Source organism: Vigna umbellata, chromosome 1, assembly GCF_029865625.1.
Source record: "Vigna umbellata cultivar VRB3 chromosome 1, Vumbellata_1.0, whole genome shotgun sequence".
Classification (NCBI taxonomy): domain Eukaryota; kingdom Viridiplantae; phylum Streptophyta; class Magnoliopsida; order Fabales; family Fabaceae; genus Vigna; species Vigna umbellata.
This window is the reverse complement of record NC_142165.1, coordinates 57,949,235-57,968,643: the sequence shown is the minus strand read 5'-3', so window position 1 is coordinate 57,968,643 and position 19,409 is coordinate 57,949,235. Positions and strand designations below refer to the sequence as shown.

The 19,409-nt window shown below is 35.2% G+C and overlaps 1 protein-coding gene across 1 annotated transcript; it reads right to left on the bottom strand.

Moving 5' to 3' along the window:
* Nucleotides 1–4,600: 4,600 nt before the first annotated feature.
* LOC148205879 (tetrahydroberberine oxidase-like) lies at nt 4,601–6,308 on the bottom strand. The gene has a single exon (XM_088112336.1). The coding sequence runs from the start codon at nt 6,288–6,290 to the stop codon at nt 4,677–4,679; it is 1,614 nt and encodes a 537-aa protein (XP_087968462.1). The 5' UTR covers nt 6,291–6,308; the 3' UTR covers nt 4,601–4,676.
* Between the last annotated feature and the right edge of the window lie 13,101 nt (nt 6,309–19,409).

Sequence of the window (19,409 nt, the reverse complement as noted above, 5' to 3'; positions counted from 1 at the left end):
GTAACATAATGATGTTCTAAGATCCAAAGTCATCCAGTTGATCTAACATCGAAATGATCTAAACTAATATCCAAAATTTGCTATAACAAGTAATAACAAAATGAAACTAATAATGTACATAGTTATCATCAGAATGATCTTCATCATCCTGCTCCTCTATTGGACAGAATTAGCTCTGGGGATCAGTGGAAAGGAGTTGATGTTTCGATTTTCAATTGTTACCATAGTTGGTCTCACACAAGACAGTATGCGTAATGAAAATCCTTACATTTGAGCTACCTTTTTTATGCTTTATCAGAGGACGTAGCCATGTGGCTAATGGCTTCAATTTAATGATATTAAACGTGTTCCAATTACACAAAACAATCATACCTTAAGTGGAATACTAATTTTGCACTACATATAGTCCCTAGTTTGCTGGTTTCATACTAAACCATATATAAAGTGATTTAAACACAAATGAATGTTCAAGCAACTTTGTTTGATGATTATCATTGTCTTTAAACTCAAAAATGAGTTCAAAACACCCTACCAACATATCCATGAATACCTTTTTAACACACTAAACACATTCACATTTGAATTTATAACATATAAAAAGATGCTAATAAAAACATAAATATGAACTTATATGAGAAATAACAAAAAAATAAAATAAGTACAATACAGAAGTGTGGGAGTGGATGAAAGAGTAATTTGAGAAAGATGGAGGCCAGAACTCCATAACATAGATTGATGCAAGCAAAGTCCAAAAAAAAATTTTAATGGGGGAAGTTGAAGGGGGCCACACCCATCAACTGTTTCACAAATTCACTCACACAAAAAAAATAGACACATCCAAAATACCACCCTCTATCAACCATGATGCTTCACGTTTCTACCACTCATAACCCACGAGGCCCAAACTCTCATCAAACTCATTACTTTTCCCCTAACAATTATTATTATCTCAACCACATCTCCTTCTTTTACCAACAAAACCAGTGCTTTAGTATACACACTACCATACACATTTCCTCATAATTATTAGGATTATTATCAATATATATATTAACGTAAAACAAAACACCATCAAATCTTTTAATTAGCTAACACTTGATTCTGAAACAGAGATTGTGCCACTAAAAAAACCCTCGTATAATATAATGACAATGCTTAACACCCCTCCATCCTTTTCTTTTTTGCCCTATTCTAGAACCTTTTTCATGATTTCACATTTAGTGCATACAACTCCATAAACAAGTGGCAGTCTCTTCCTTTTTAATGATTTCACATTGCAGCATTTGATTTAGTAAATATTTACAGTAAAAAACTAAGAATGATAGTCACATCAGGTCCTTTTAAGAGGATTCTGAAGGGAAAGCTTGTGGAATAATGGTGATGAGGAAAACTTTCTAGAAAAGTGTCTGAAAATATCATGGAATGCTTTTCATCTATATGTATGATATAATTATAAGCTTTGAGGCTTTCGTAGTAGATTCTTATATTATAAACTTGAACCGAATTTAATATTTAACATACTTTTGTAAGAAAAATATAAAGTGAATAATACCCTTGAATTTCAGAACCAACAACATACACCATGATACAATGAATTGGACTAATACTATTCAGAACAAACTTCAGTGTGTAAGCAGAGAGCAATGGGAGTGCAGGACAGAAGGAGGAGTACTTTTACTGCACAAAAGGGACGAAGTATAGGAATAGCATAAGTCCTAATAGAGTGACTAGGTCTGGGTTCTGCAAAGCAACCGGCATAGACAAACTGCTCTACTCACAAGGTGGAGAAGCAAAGGCACAAAAAACTATTGGATGATGCATAAGTTGACTTGCTGCTAGGAGTTCTAGTTTGGACCGCTACCTACTGCTATAGTATCAACCATTTACAATATATAACATTATGTGTACATTGATTGGAAGCAAATCAAGGGGAGGTTACAGGTTGAAAGGTTCATAGTTGAAGTTTTGCGTACTTAGAGCACACACTTGCAGGCATTAGAAGCAAACGCAACAGTTACAGCAATTGGCACTGTTGCTCAAGCTTCACCACCTCATTTGCTTTTATTTTCCCTAAGCTACGGTTAAGGTTATTTAAACCTTCTCACTGGCATGCCAATTCCTTGCCCCTCATTCCAATTAAAAACCAATCTTTCTCAATCAAACAACATCATACAATCAAGCCACAACAACATCAAACAATAGTTACAGCAATTGGCACTGTTGCTCAAGCTTCACCACCTCATTTGCTTTTATTTTCCCTAAGCTACGGTTAAGGTTATTTAAACCTTCTCACTGGCATGCCAATTCCTTGCCCCTCATTCCAATTAAAAACCAATCTTTCTCAATCAAACAACATCATACAATCAAGCCACAACAACATCAAACAATTCAAGAACATTGAAACTCATAATGAATTTTTAAACGCACAACTTACCTCAACTGAGATAGCCCTTGACGATGCAACCTTTGTACGCCACGACGGCGACGCCCCACAACGACCACTCCAACGAAGTCCCTCAACCAAGTTCCTTCAATCTTATACTAATAAGTGAATGAAAAGTAGATGAAGGCAGCAACACTGTCTACGCTTCACCAATATGAACATCACAATGTGAATGAAGTTGTGTGGAACTTACCTCTACCAAGATACTGCTTCACGACCACGACAGTGACAAAAGCCCACAACAGCCCCTCCGACAAAGTCCCTCAACCTCCACACCACCAGCCGTCAATGAACCAACCAACCCACGACGAACCCTAGCCCAACACTCCCCAAACAACCACGCACCGTGAATGAAGAGCGATCAACGAACCACTGACCACCGTGACGGACCACCACCGATGACTAACCGACAAACTGACGGAGCGTGAAGCAACGGAGGGAAGTGCTTGCACAGAGGGATGACACACACAAAAACGACGAAGCTGAAGTAAAATGAAATTGGGGAACGAAGAACCCAATTTGGGTCTTAAATTAAGGAGGACGTTACCAAAGGCTTAAAAGCCTTCGATAATCATCTCAATACCGACGACTTCAAAACCTTCGGTAAAATGTCGTCTGTAAATCGCGCTTTTCCAGTAGTGAAAAAATGAAAAGAGAGAGAACATAAATGGCTTTTGTGAGAATTATGTGTTATAATGGATCTATGGATACAACTATAAATACGAGTCTTTTTTTGGACCAAGTTATACTAAATTTTATTAAAAATCATTCTTTATTATTAATTATTATTGTGTAATTAAAGATCAAGAAATCGTTTAATACAATTTATAAAATTTTGTGAAAGAAAAACTATTTTAGTTACTTAAAATAAGATTTAAAGGCATATATTAATAAAAAAATTAAAGTAAAAAACTGGTAAGTATTTACTTAACAAATTATAACTTTTGTAAAAAAGGTCCATGGGTTGATTTTGATTTTTTTTAAATATTTTGGTTCTGTAAACTTTTTTTATGAGAAGCTTTTTGGTCCTGTAGGTTTTTTTTGGTCCCAATCCATGTAGGTCAAAACCAAATCATATAGGACCAAATTGACGGGTATATCGATAATACTCTAACTAAAATCAAGCTGAAAATAAAATTAGAAGGAAAAAGACATTTTAAAATAGTATGACTATATTACTGCATTTTAAATTAATCTTTAATTAAAGTATTTTGGAGTAGACTAAGATGGTACTATAATGCATTTTCTATTTTAAAATAAATTAAATATAGTTTTCATTTTATTTATTAATTTGTGTCGATGTTACCGATGTTATTAAAAGTAATTTAAAAAAGATAATTATCATATAAATATCTCTATCTTCAACAAAAATAAAAAATAGATAAAAGAAATTGTAGTGAACACACCAATATGGATAAAACAAATAAATGTGAATAAATAAATTTGTACAAAAAAGAAAAAGAAAATAACTATAAGTGATGAAAAATTATATTCTTCAAATTTCAGTCTTTAAATTAAAAGATTTCTATTCGTTATCACACACGCAGAAAATCATAGCATATATAAGAGCATCAACTAAGCCTACATGAACCTTCCTTATATTTATTATTTAAGTTATTATAGTTAGCATTAATATAACACTAATATATGAACCTTATTTATTTTTATTATTTACTCAAGTTATTATAGTCAATACTAATATAATGACACTTATACACTCAAGTTATTGTAGTCAATACTAATATAATGACACTTATACAAATATTTTACTTATTAAAGTAAGTTAAGAATAATTAGAGTTGACTAAACCTAGTACAGTGTCAGATAAGTGAGCTCAATTATGTTAATTAGATAAATATTAATTTGACATTAAAACAAATATTTTTATTTATTAAAATCAATTAATGTAAAATTAGTGAAACCCACGTTAATCTCATAATGAGCGTTGGACTTAACCCACATACATATTTACTTAGTATAAAATAAAATTAAAAAAAATTACATTTATTAATTTAGAATCAATTAACCTTGTGCGTCGGCACACTTTAATAATATTTGGCCACGAAATTACTTAGGTGTTAATTTGATATGATATTGATTTGTTAACATGTCCCTTTAGTAAAATTTGAAACTAATCTAATTTAAAATTTTGCATATTTCCATTATTCTGAAAACCCGAATATAGAAGATTTATTTTATTTCAATTGTAGATATTACATGATTTCAAGTTAATTCAATTTCCTTCATCCGTCGAAAGTGTAGGAATGCTTTGTTCATTTCTGAAAAAGTTGTCAGGATCAACTCTGGTCTTCACTATAGCCAATCTCCTAAAATTGTTATTGAAATACTTGAGACCCCAAATGCTGGCTTGGTTGTAGCTTGTGTAGCCATTGTTATTAACCCCAATGTCAAGGTCTCTGTAATTCAGATATGCAGCTCTCGGAGACTGTGAAACATAAGGTTCCATATATTTGTACAACTTTCTAATCCAATTCATGTACCTTTCTGCAGCCTCATCCCCTTCCTCTTCCCAAACGACCACATAGTGAATATGAAATATGAATCCAGATCTGTGTGAGAATGCAATTTCAGATTCCGATATCTCATCCATTTTGCCTCCATAAGGGGCAAATTGAAGCTCACCATCTGGAACTTCATACAGCAAACGCCATAACCCTTGTAATCCATCAATAGGAATGGGTTTCCTAACATAATCAGATTTTGCTTTGTTTATTCCTGGACGAAATCGACTTCTGTTCAGCAAAACTTCAGGGGCTTCATTCACTGTTGATCCAAGTAACACAGCATTCGCGAAGACAACTGACCCAATCCAACTCGTCTCCGTACAGTCTTTTCTCTCCAAACCCAACTCCGGTAAGCTCTTTTGCATCAATGGAATAAGTTCTTCGACACCTCCTTGAAACATGGACACAAAATTGGCTTGGATTGTCTGTTTTCCAGGTTCACTCGAATTTACCTTTTTCACGTCTACCCTAATGAATATGCGTTCGTCCAATTTATTGGCCACAAGCTGCCACTTTTGGATGATCTCGGTTGCATTCTCTTCCAATGTCCTTGCAACATTGAACACTGTCACAGTTGATGGAACCGGAACTAGTTTTATCTTCCAAGCCACGATGACGCCGAAGCTTGCTCCCCCACCTCCTCTAATGGCCCAAAACAGATCCTCACCCATGGCTTTTCTGTCAAGAAGATTACCATTCACGTCTATTATGTGAGCATCAATGATATTATCTGCGGCAAGACCGTACTTACGCATCAAGAATCCATAACCACCACCGCTAAAGTGGCCACCAGTGCCTACAGTGGCACACACACCCGCTGGGAACCCTAGTGTTTTGCTTTTCTGGCTAATCGTGTAGTAAAGTTCACCAAGAGTTGCCCCAGCTTGAACCCATGCAGTTTGGTTTTCTACGTCAACTGTGATTTGTCGAAGGTTGAAGATATCAATAAGGACAAAGGGAACCTCGGCAACGTACGAGAGACCCTCGTAATCGTGGCCTCCACTTCGGGTTCGAATCTGCAAGCCATGGCGTTGGGAGCACATTATGGTGGCTTGAATGTGGAAAACCTCAAGTGGTGTGACAATGACTTGGGGTTTTGAGCTTAAGTTGAAGAACCTATAATTTCGAATGGACATGTCTAATATAGAGGAGTATGAAGAGTTGGTTTGTGCGTAAACAATATTGGAGACTGAGTTGGAGATATGGGGATAATTGTAAAGACATTGAACAAACTTTTCAGAAATATCAAGTGAAGGAGGTTCAAATGAAAATAAAAGAGCAATGGCTGTAGCGAAGGTGAAATAGGAGCTCAGATACTTCATTTTTGTGGATGCTTTCTCGTTGATATGGGAAGTGCAAAGTCTCTTTTATACTATTCTGGAGTTTAATATTAAAACGCAATAAAAAGAAAGTTAGTTGTACGTCCTTCCATTTTAAGAAAAAAAAAATTTAACACATTTTTATAACATTTTTTGATATATCACGTGTGCTATTTTCTTAACAATTTATTATTGTATTTATGTATTTTAAATTCAATAAAAGAATGATATATATATATATATATATATATATATATATATATATATATATATATATTGTATTAAAATGTTATAAAATCTGTATTAACATTTTTTTATCGAATAATGGTATATAAAGAACAAAAAATTACTAATAATAAATTTTATAGTATTTTATTGTTTCATATTTATTAAAGTAAAACTAAGCAAAAATAATTTAATAGCTGTCGTTATGTAGGATCGAGATTTCCATGACCGGGTAGAAAGAACTAAATAAGAGATGTTCAGTATTCAAATTTAAAGTATATTTTTCTGATAAGATCCTAGTCTTTTATATCACTTAAACAACATATATTACATCATATTAATCTTTTCTAATAATATGAATTTTGTAAATTAACGGTTATCTTCAAATCATAATCATGGAAAAGCTTTTTATAATAGCTTTATCAATAATTTTATTCTTAAATGAGTTAAAATTAAATAATTTATAATAGCTTTATCAATAATTTTATAATAGCTTTATCAATAATTATCATTTCTTAAATCAATAATTTTTATAATCGCTTTATCAATAATTTTAATTTTTATCAAATTCAAAATACTAGAATCACTCCATAAGTATTTTTCAAATTTATAAACAAAAATGAAGGAAAAACAATCGTATATACGAGATACTATTGTCATTAGAATTTAATATGTACGTCGAATAAAAAATTACCACCATTGAATCACCTTTTGGTTTCTAGAACAATGTAAAGGGTAGTAACATGAATCCGTTGCAAAATATAAAATATCCTTTTGTGCAGATGAACTAAGATGAGGCTAATATATTTTAATTAGTAATCCCAACAATTATTTTATGTACAAGATGTGTATTATTTATATGGAGAGAATATATCAAATTATATAATTATTATACCGATGATAGTTTTTATAGCATATTGTTTTTCTTAATCCAACTATTTTATCTTATAGTTATGGGAATTTCGCCGCAATTTGCACAAAAATTATCAAAATGGATAGATTAAAAAAAATTAAAAATGGAGTCTTCATGATTTAGCATGGATAATTCTTTATTTTTATGGACGGTTTTGTTGTTAGTATGAGAAGGGTAATTTGAGGTAGAGGAATGCGGAGTCTCTAAGGAAGGAGTTTTCACATTTTTCTTTTATATTTTATATGCAAAATTAAATATATTTTTAATAGCTAATAATTTTAAGTGAGAATAAAATGTGTTCATATTGCAAATATATGTATTTTGTCTTAAGACTTGTGGTATGTGTAAAGAATAAAGAATAGTTCAAATATAATATATACTATTTTATCAAAGGAAAACTCAGGTAAAGAAATATATTTTAATAAATTGCAGGTAGAAGGAGTTAAATAAGAGGCGTTCAAACATCTTGTTTTTTACACTATATTCAGAATTTAATAGTAATATTTTTCTGATAAGATCCTAGTCTTTTTATCGCTTAATAGATGATACATCAACTAAATCTCTTCTAATAATATGAATTTCATAAGGGTTAATTTCAAGATAATTTTATCATGAATATTACAAAGATAGTGCAAAATACCGGCGGCCATTTACGACGATCCTTAGGTTATGGGTAATTCAGTGGTGATTTTAAATACTGATGGTGGTAAGTTTCATGGTGAATTAGAACCAAAATTTTTGTTCTCCCTCTCCCATTTCGAGCTCGTCGACCAAGTCCTATTTCCCTCTCTCCTACAAATCCTCAGGCGCATTGTTTCAGGACGCATTGTCTCACTGTCGTCGCGGTTGTTCTGAGGGTGTAATTGTGTTATCCTTTCTTCCCGCATTGTCGTCCTTCATTCAGTCGTGGTAGTGAAGCGGGATAGCGGTTGTCGTTGACGGTGCGAGGACGGTTGGTGACTGAGGCGACGCATTGGACGATTTTCAGTACGCTTGGAGATTTTGTTGAGTGATTCTCCTGGAAGGGTGTTGGTGGACGGTGATTGGAGCATTTATTGCGGCTGCCGTGGAGTAGGGAGGGTGTTGCCGCGGGGATTGCAATAAGGGTTAGTGTTCTGTTCATGTGAATTTTAGGTTTGGCGCTTGGTCCTTAATTGATTGCATTTTATTTTCCTGCTTCCAATTTCTTGCAATTCCTTGCAAGTCATTCTATATTGGATTGTGGCTGTGGCACCAGGGGTCGTGCTTCGTGGGGATAGCGTGACAAGGGGATTGCGGTGGTGACGTGTTGTGGATGCTGCGTTGAGTGGTCGTGGTGTACTGGTCTACTAGGGCTGGGGCTACCATTGTAGAGGGTGTTGTCGAGCTCTTTAGCAGGTTTGCTAACTTCCACCGCTCCATAACTGCTAGAGCTGTCAAAACGGGTAACCCGGCCCGACCCACCACGGGTTGGTCACTTGGTGAGCCAACCCAACCCGGCTCATTTATTAGGGAGCCGAAAAAATTTGAACCCGACCCGACCCACCACGAGTTGGTGGGTTAAACAGATTGGCTCATTGGCTCACTTAATTAACTTTTTTTTCACCCTCTTCTACTCAGATTCTTATAACATGTTACTTTGATCGATCAAATTGAAAAAGTAATAATTGGACCAATTGATATAAAAGAAAATAAAACAAAAGAAATATATTGTTATATATATTCTAAGCTATCAAGCATAAAATTTTACCAATTTAGTTTAATGAGACATACACAACCATTTGACCAAGAAACTACATATAGCCGTTAACAAAAATATATAACACAAGATAAAACTGTCATGCTTGTAGATAGGTCTAAAAACAAGATAAAACAAATGATATATTCCTAAATTATCCATCTATTAAATTGGAGTCCTGAATAAATCCACAGTATTATGCTCTCTTGAAGCATCTTCTTCTTTATCTCCATCTATAATATTATCCAATCTATAATCTTAGGGTTTTCTTTCCAGAGGGAAACTTTTGGAAAGACAGTAGCGTGAAAGACTATATTGCTAAGTAAAGGTTGTGCATTTTGAATAATTAATTTAATTAATTTGATTTTAAAAAAATAGGATTTGAATAATTAATTTAATTTAATTAAAAAAAATAGGTGGGTTGGTGAGCCAACCCGACCCACCACGAGTTCAACCCGTGTGAGCCGGGTTCTTAATGAGTTGAGTTAAAATTGACTCGCATAAAAAATTTTGTATTTTTTTCCAACCCAACCCGGCTCAAACTTGTGGTGAGCCGGGTTGGCTCACGGGTTTCAACCAATTTTTTACTGCACTAATAACTGCATTTCTGGTACCTTTCAAGTGTTTTGAGCATGCTGATTTAATTCTTGCCATCAGATATTGTTAGCTTCTGCTTCTTGATTTGATCTGAATCTGTACATCACTATGTCAAAACTATGTATTGGCTTTTCTAGTTGTTTTATTTGAATCTGTACATCACAGCCAAGTAATCTAGCCAATACTTCTGATTCAATTGCTTGGTTGTTGCACAAGTTCTTTTCTTGCTTTTAAATAAGTTCCTTATAAAACATTTTTTTATACATGAGTAAAATACAGTCTAATTTACAATTCCTTATTCAGAACTAAACTAGTACTAAATAGCGAACCAACAAATTAAGTTCCCAGACTTCAAAACCAAATCAACATCAACATAGAGGTTTTATTCTCTTTAGGGTGATTCCTCCTACAACCTTTTCTTGAGAATTGATAATTTTTAAGACAATTAAAAAAAGAGAGGCAAGAGTGTTGCAGTATAAAATTCCCCAGGAAGGAGCAGAGCTGTCAAGCTTATGAATCTAATGATTGAAACCTTAGGCAATGCACGATGAACCTTCCCAGTCTATCAATACTGTTGTATTTTAGAAAATATGATCACCTTTAATACTTCACCTCATGGCTTGAACATTATACTAGAAGTTAACAAAATAAGACACACTTACTTTCGGTACTCAGATGGAGGTACTAATTTCCGCAATAGGGAAACCATAACTATGGTAGATGTAAGGTTGTCTAGAACTGAACTGAGAAAAAACGTAACAAATCCAATTTGCAAATTGAACTTAATGTGTCAAATTTCGTTGTTGATATAGAATAATTAGAGATACAAATACAGAAGATTTAGAACTTAGAGTTGGGGAAGGGGGATTTCGAGCTTGTCTAGTTTAGTTTATTTTAAAAAATAATTGGTTTTTAATAAACTTTTGAGAGCTTTAAACGAAAGATTATTTTCCAAAAGCAATCAAGCAGCAAACTTGCACCAAGCATTTGGCAATTTTTTGTTTGTGATGTCTTTTATTCTTTTAAAATGCCAACATTTATAAGGATCAAAACTTGACAAATTGTTGATATTATGAAGCCTAATTGGTACAACATCTTTCAACGAAAATGAGCTCTTCAATCTGAGTCCTTTCCTTATGTGTGTACCATCCAAATTTGACCACAAACTGTAGTGTTCAACAACTAACGTAATCATATTTTCAAGAACTCTCAATTTACAAAGAATCTGTAGGAAGCCCCTTTAGTAGGAATGGCCATGCAGGCACAAAGTAGCGAAAGAACTCACCACCCAGAGGAGGAGGCGCAGATTCCGAGTTGTTATATTGTTAGTAACCAACTTAAATCCTTGATGAGAATCAACAATCTCAACAATGGTCATTGCACCAAGCAAGAAATATACTATTTCACTGACTTCCGCATATGCATGTGCAAGAAAAATAACAGCATTTGCCTTTTCTCACTCTTTTAAACTCATGACCAATTTATTATCACATTGCCCCTCACCTTACTTCTACTTCTATTTCACTTAATTTATTCTTTCTCTTTTCTATTTCTCCATTCTATATCTTATTCTTCTCCTTTTTTCATCTCTTATTTTCCAACACTCTCTCTCCCCTGCAAGTTCCCTCTATCAACGCAAAGACTCCCGCTTCATCATTCACCTTTCACACACAATACAACAACCACACCTACTTTTCTTCAACACCAAACTTAAGTACATTTTCCTTTGCTACCTCAAGAATACAAGAACCACCATTACTCTTTCCTTTATTTCTACCAAGTTTCTTACGCTAAAAGCCATCCTACTCTTAACTTTTCTCATTCTCGCAAATCTTCCATGCCTCACGCCCAACTTTAAATCATCAACTACACATCTCATTAGTTAACAGCTAATAATGTAAAATGTGACACACCTGGTGTGTGAATTGGCATTAACATCAAGTGTGCTCAAAACAATTGGCATTAACAACAATCTCCACATGTTCTAGAATGCAACTTACACAAGTGGATCACACTAGAATCAAACAATTAGTGTCAAATCTCTCTAACTAATGTGCCAAAATAGGTGCACAGTGTTTGAACATATAAGATACCTATCCAACAATGAAAGGAGTGTAAAAACTAGTTGGAAAGTTGTTTACTCAGTTCAGAAATTTCTATATATATACACATCATGAAATTGACAATAATGCAATAGTAAAGGTGGAAAATCTACAACAGAAACCTGAAACAGTGACTAAATTATCTACACAAGTTCTATTTAGCTCAAAATAACCAAAAACTTCCTCAAAAACTAATTCCTAATAGAACTTCTAAAAGTCATTATTCAAACCTCAAAAACTCTACTAGAATAGCTAAAAAGTGCAAACCGTACTAAACTAGCCTAAAAATCTGTAAAGAGATTATCCTAACAACTTTAAAATAGTAAATTCTAACTAAGATTATCTAAACCTTGAACTGCCAAGGTTGGAATCTTCCTCACAAACCTTTCAATTAGGTGTTCTAAGCTTCTAGAGAGAAACCGGAGTGTTGTGAGCTCAGTGAGGCTAACTTAACCTAATTCTGATTCAAATTCATTTTGGTACTTTTGATTGTGACTCTCATTTCATTTTCACTTATAGCTACCATCAGGAGTATATGTTGCTTTGTTCTGCAGATTTGAACTGATGAGAATAATTTAGCTTAGTGCAACCAGTTATCATTGCATGAAAAAGCCATTTCTTGTTTGATATGATTATTGGAATTGTGCAGCCCACCAGCCATTGGTCTCCTGATTGTGATTGGGGAGCTTCTTCTTGACCAAATTTGGTTTGTCAGTAGATAATTAAATAACTATTGTGATTGTGATTGTGATTGTGTATATTTAGAATATGTAGTGTTGATGTCAAATCCTATTTTCATACTAAGTTATTGAAGTATGTGTAAGTACTCTATAAAAGAGGACTTCACTACAATAATAATACTCAGCATGACCCTTATTGCATGCCTATGACAGTAGTCAATGTGTAAGTACTCTATAAAAGAGGACTTCACTACAGTAATAATACTCATCATGACCCATATTGCATGCCTATGACAATAGTCAATGTGTAAGTACTTGATGACAAATTGATGAACACCGAAAAACGGCGCCAAAAACTTGTTTAACCCTCGACAAGTGTGATCGAATCGTATCAAGTAATAAACTCGGTAAGACCAAGTATCGTTCTCCCAAAGGACTCACGACCTAGTTAGTTATATGATTTGTTGATTATTTAAGACTTGTGAACAATTGATTATAGGTTTCAAATGCAAAAGACAATAAATAAACATGTATGCATGAGTTTGATCAATGGAAAAGATGAACACAAACACTTGAACGAATTAGATGGATGAGTATGTTGTTGGGGTTATCAATTTCATTTTATCCACTCTCATATACTTTTAGGAATTCATCATTCTTTACATCAATGCTAATGTCACTCTATAAATCACCTTGCAAGAAGGCCTATCCTTAATTACGAGTTCATACAATTCCTAGCATCCCTAATAATTAATTCTGAAGCACAGACGCTTAAAGGCAACCAACCCTCATATTCCTATGTCCAGGCAATATGCTATTGGGAGAATTTCCCCGGATCTAGATTTCCCCGTACGTTCCCATATCGACAAAATCAATAATCATGATATCGAATGAGTTAAACAATGCATGCCTTGAGAAAAGAGGAAAAACCCTAACTAATGATGAAAGAAAGCATGTATCTCAAATAAGATGTTTAAACACAAATTCCATATATGAGAGTTTCACAAGATTACATTGATTCCCCAACAACAATACAAAGTTTAGTTCACCATATTCATGGTGAAACTAGATGAACAATAATGAAAGAATGAAAGATAGAACCCTAGAAAGATGAATAGATAGCCTGAGCATCCAAGATCTTCCTCCAAGGGGTGGAAAAGAGAGTGTTTGCTTCGTCTCAGCCAAATATACAAACCCTAGGACGTCCTAAACCTTATATACTATTCTAAAAAATACAGAAAATTAGGCCCAAGCCCAAAATAGTTCCGCTTAGCGGTAAGTGCGTGATTTGATTCTTCCCCTCAGCGGAGCCAACGGGAGTTTATTATTGCCGCTCAGCAGTGACTTCTCTTCTTTTGCACTTTTTGAGTTCTTTTCTGATTCCATCTCTATCCTTCTTCACTTCTTTCATCAAATTCAACTTAAAACCTGCATAAAACACTGAAATCAAGCACAAACCTGTCCAACTCTCTTATTTCCAAAAATATAAACAAAAGCATGATTTCAAGCTAGTTTCTAAGTGTTAAAGGTTGCTTTTAGTACCAATTTTAAGCATGAAAATAACAGTTTTTCAACTATTATCACAACCCCAAACTTAGAACTTTGCTTGTCCTCAAGCAAACAAGATGTAACTCAATCATCTACCAATCAATACAATGGTTTACTCAATTCAAAAATCCTCTTTTCAAGATAAGTAAGGACTTCAATTAAACTCGTGACAAAGACTTCAATCAAGACATACACATGCTTTAGTGCTCACAAAGTCACTTAATATCCAACAAATGCTATTTTTCATGAATGATCAATCAACTAAGCATGGATGTTCATGTGCTCATGGAACCTTTCCTTACTAGGTAAAGTGTTTCACTCAAACACAAGTGTATAAGAGGTAATTACTCATTCACTCTACTATCGCAATTGTCACATGAATTGACTTTGCCTTTCATTTAACCACAATCAAATACATTCACAAGCATGCATCATCACAAGGACTTTTCAATGGCTTATAATGTGGTTGGGATAACAAGAAAATTGGTTTTTCTAGATCACAAAACCCTTGAGTTAAGAGAATTATATAAACACAATCATTCTTACTTATTCCCAACTTTCCTTTGCATTGAGATTTGCTTTTTCTTCTCTTTTCTTTCTCTTTTTCTTTTTCTTTTCACATTCTTAGATCTTAGCTTTTAGCTCAATGCTTTCAATTTTCCTTTCATAACTTCCCAACAACCCCAAACTTGAACATTTGTCAATACCACAAAATATTTTCTACTTAACTCAAGGTAAAGCTTTTCACAAGGGGTTTTTAAATCATGTTCAAGGCTAAGGGTTCAAAGGATAGAACACATGGTGCTCTCTTTTGTGGGCTAAACATGCATTTAGCTAATAAAAGGGTTACCAACAAATTGCCTTGATCATATGATACAAACAAGCAATTGATTCAATCATAGAAAACTTGGGCAAAATCATTCATGCTTTCAAAGTAATAACATTCAATCACAAAAACTCTGGAGCTCAAAACCTCACATATAAGCTCATTCACATTCGACATACACATCCTGCTTAGTATCATAATCACAATCACAACATCATGCATTTGTTCATAAAACTTGTGAATCACCTGTATAAGCATATAATGTGCACATCTCAACATCAATCAATGTCAAAGCATTATCAGGCATTACTTATCAAACAACAATCATAAGCAAACCATCATAACAGACAAAGTTTCCAATTTAGTACATCAAACCCTATTCTAAAAACAATAAATAAGTTCAGAACATAAAACCAAACAAAAGCATAAGTCCTGCTCTAGTTATGATAGCATTCATTAGTAAATGCTATCTCACCTCCTCATTAGTTTGAACTGTCATCTGTATCCTCCTCTTCTTCCTCATCTTCAACATCCTCAAATGCATCATCCTCATCATCATCAGCATCATCTTCATCCATCTCCATAGCTGAAGCTTCAGCTGCTCCAACTCTGCCGCCTTGTACCTGCTCCTCTGGCCAAGCTACCACATTATGGAACTCCTCCATAGTCCACATGTGTGCTGGAGGTGTATCATACATTCCAACAATCATCTCAGCAGTGGCCACCTGCCCACTGTGGATAGACTGTAACTGTGCACCTATAAGAGACATATACATGTCCCTCATTTGGAAAGGTTCTGCTTCATGTGTCTCAGCAGATGCCTGACTCTATGCTTGCCCTCTTTCTCTACGAGTACGACATGGTGGAACTGGCTGAGCTACCTCCTCACCTCCACAGTATTGTCTGTAATAGGCCTCATCAATTGCTTTCCTTGGCCTTTCAAATGGTGGAGCAGAAGTATCCACCCCAGCTATCTTGCAAAGGTGTGTGATCAAAGAAGGATGTCCTAAGGGTGCTTTGTTGTTTGTTGTGTTAGCACACACCCTTATCTCATCAGCTATTACCTGTCCAATATTGACATTCAAGTTCCTGATCGCACAGTAAAGGAGGAGTGCCCTGCTAAGAGTGATGTCGGAAACATGAGAACATGGTTGGATGTTGGCATGAGAAAATGCCATCCAATACTTTGCAAGAGGAGTCAAGTCAGTCCTCCTAATGTTCACCATAGAGCCAGTTCTATTCCTCTAAAAATGTCCTCCAGGTACACATAAAACTCTCTCCACATCATCAAAATCAGTGCCTTCTTCCATACAGAGAGCAAACTGGCACTGTTCACCAGCCCACAGAGTACCCAAGAAGTTGTTGATAGAATCAGGATCATACCTAATAGCGTGACCCTTGACATAGCCTAGGTAATTCTCAACCAGATAATCACCAATCTTCCTTGCATTGGTGTAGAATTCTTTCACCACAGCTATATTAGCAGGTGTAGGGTATATGGCTAGCTTCCCCCAATCATTTCCCAGCAATTGCTCTCCAAATTGAGGAGCAAAGTTATGTATCATTCCAACTTTCCTCTCCATAAGGAGTCTCCTATCTTAGACCACCTTAAAGTGCTTCTCATGTGTGCGAGATAGGAATCTACTAGAATGGGGTTGTTATGGTTCCTTTTCTTTCCTTTTGGATGCCATGGTCTTCACTCTTTTGCCTGAAGAGGATGTCATTCCTACATCAAACACAGATTACAAAACCACAATACATGTTGTTAATCATTAGTAAACCACAAACAACACCCTAATTTCCTGCTAAACCACCGTTGAGGGTCAAAATCACCCCTCAGCACCACCAGTGCAGCAATCCAGTACACAACTCAGCAAAAATAAAATGTCTGTCAGAGTGCCGCTCAGCAGCAACTTACCACTAAGCGGTGACTCTGCAGATTTTTGAAAAATGTACTTTTAACCTTTCCTAACTCCACCCACATGCAATTTTCAATCTTCCAGATAAAAATCATTCAGTTCAATCGGTTCAAACATCAATTAAATCATTAAATCATGCATAGAAATCAAAACCCCTAAAAATTCATGCTTCAACAATCAAATTCATGCTCAAGAACCCTAGAATGAAAAATGCATGACTTACTTGGGTGGAGATGCTAGATGAATGAAGAATGCTTTCAAGCTATAAAGAATAATCATGCTCTCTTCCAACCCCAAACTTAGATGGAAAACTTGTGAGAAAATGAGTGGAAGGGAGATTTTCTCAAGAGGGATGAGGAAAAAGTTGTAGAGAACTTTTGAAAAAGTATGTAGGAGTGTATGTGCAAAGAAGAATCTGAAAATAGAGGCCAAGGCGCAACTTAGGGTATAAAAATACCTTAATGGGCTCGGGTTCCGCTAAGGGGCAACCTAAGCCCATTCTGCGACACTACCGCTCAGCGACACTTTCGGGAAGTGCTCTTCTGCTTCCTAGCTTAACCTAAGTGCCTCCTACACATACCCCTCACTTGCTCCCTGCAATAAAATTCTCAGATTTCTCATGCAAATCCCTATTATGCAACTAGAGTAAAACAAACAAAAATATAATCAATCAACTGGGTTGCTGATGACAAATTTATGAACACCGAAAAACGGCGCCAAAAACTTGTTTAACAATCGGCAGGTGTGACCGAATCGTATCAAGTAATAAAACTCGGTAAGACCAAGTATTGTTCTCCCAAAGGACTCACGGCCTAGTTAGCTATATGATTTGTTGATTATTTAAGACTTGTGAAAAATTGATTGTCGGTTTAAATGCAAAAGACAGTAATTAAACATGTATGCATGAATTTGATCAATGGAAAAGAGGAATGCAAACACTTTAATGAATTCGATGGATGAGTATGTTGTTGGGGTTATCAATTTCATCTTATCCACTCTCATATACTTTAGGAATTCATCATTCTTTTCATCAATTGCTAATGCCACTCTCTAAATCACCTTGCAAGAAGGCCTATCCTTAATTACGAGTTCATACAATTCCTAGCATCCCTAATAATTAATTCTGAAGTGCAGAAGCTTAACGACAACCAACCCTCATATTCCTATGTCTAGGAAATATGCTATTGGGAGAATTTCCCCGGATCTAGATTTCCCCGTACGTTTCCATTTCGACAAAATCAATAATCATGGCATTGAATGAGTTAAACAAAGCAAGCTTTAAGCAAAGAGGAAAAACCCTAACTAATGATGAAAGAAAGCATGTATCTTAAAATAAGATGTTAACACAAATTCCATATATGAGAGTTTCACAAGACTACATTGATTCCCCAACAACAATACAAAGTTTAGTTCACCATATTCATGGTGAAACTAGATGAACAATAATGGAAGAATGGAAGAGATAGAAAAACCCTAGAAAGAGAAGAGGAGAGTCGTCACCATCTCCCAATCTACCCCCAAGGGGTGAAAAGTGTGTTTCTACTTCCTCCCAGCCAAAGAGACAAACCCTAGGACGTGCAAGTCCTTAAATAGGGCATAAAAATAACATAAAACAAGTCCAAGCCCATAAAAACAAAAGAAAACCGGTCCAAGCCCACTTAGAATGGCGCTCAGCGGTATTTTACCGCTGAGCGGTACTAGCGCATGATCCATTTTGGCCCCCAACTGCTGTTTTGCCCCTCAACGGTGATTTCGGCACCTGAAAACTGCCACTTAATGCCAAATTTCCGCTCAGCGCCACTCGGTCACATTTTTTTCTGCATTCTGGTTGACTTTTCAACATTCTGGTTAACTAGTTGAGTTTTCTGGTTAACTGGTTGAGTGGTTGACTTTTCTGGTTTCTGGTTTACTTTTCAGCACTCCAATCATTCGGTACTTCAATTCTTCTTTCAAATCATTCAATTAGCCTACAAAATAAAGGGAATCTTGCACAAAACCATTAAGTTCACTTTCAACTCTCTTATTCACAAAACTAAAGCAAAAATATGAGTTCAAGCTAGTTTTTAAGTCTTAAAGGTTGCTTTTGGTATCAATTTTAAGCATAAAAATAACGGTTTTTCAACCGTTATCAGTTGCCTCCCAGGTAGCGCTTGTTTAACGTCACGAGCCTGACCCAAAATCCACCAACACCCATCAGTAGGTGTAAATCTTTCTTACCTTCACCCATCAGTAGGTGTAACAAACCTTGTATCTTTCAGTAGATACTTAACCACCTAGCATCCTTCAGTAGATGCTATGCCCAAAAATTTTACAGAAGTAATGTCCAAACTGATAAAAAATTACAAAACCAAAATAAAATTAAAAGAAAAATTGTTCTCAAATCACTGGAATGCCTTCCAGCAAGCGCTCTTTTAACGTCATTAGCTTGACCCAATAAAGCTCAAGTTCCTTCTTCATGGTTGATGTTCATATCACACCAACTCATCAACTGCTTCCAGTCCACTTTTCTAACTCTTCTGGAATGTGGAGACTCTATCTCTATCATCTCATTTTCTTTGTAGTCTTTCACAACCCACAACTTGTTTTTGAATCTCA

Coding starts and splice junctions, on each gene's coding strand:
- LOC148205879 (XM_088112336.1), bottom strand. CDS start 6,290: ATGAAGTATCTGAGCTCCTATTTCACCTTCGCTACAGCCATTGCTCTT.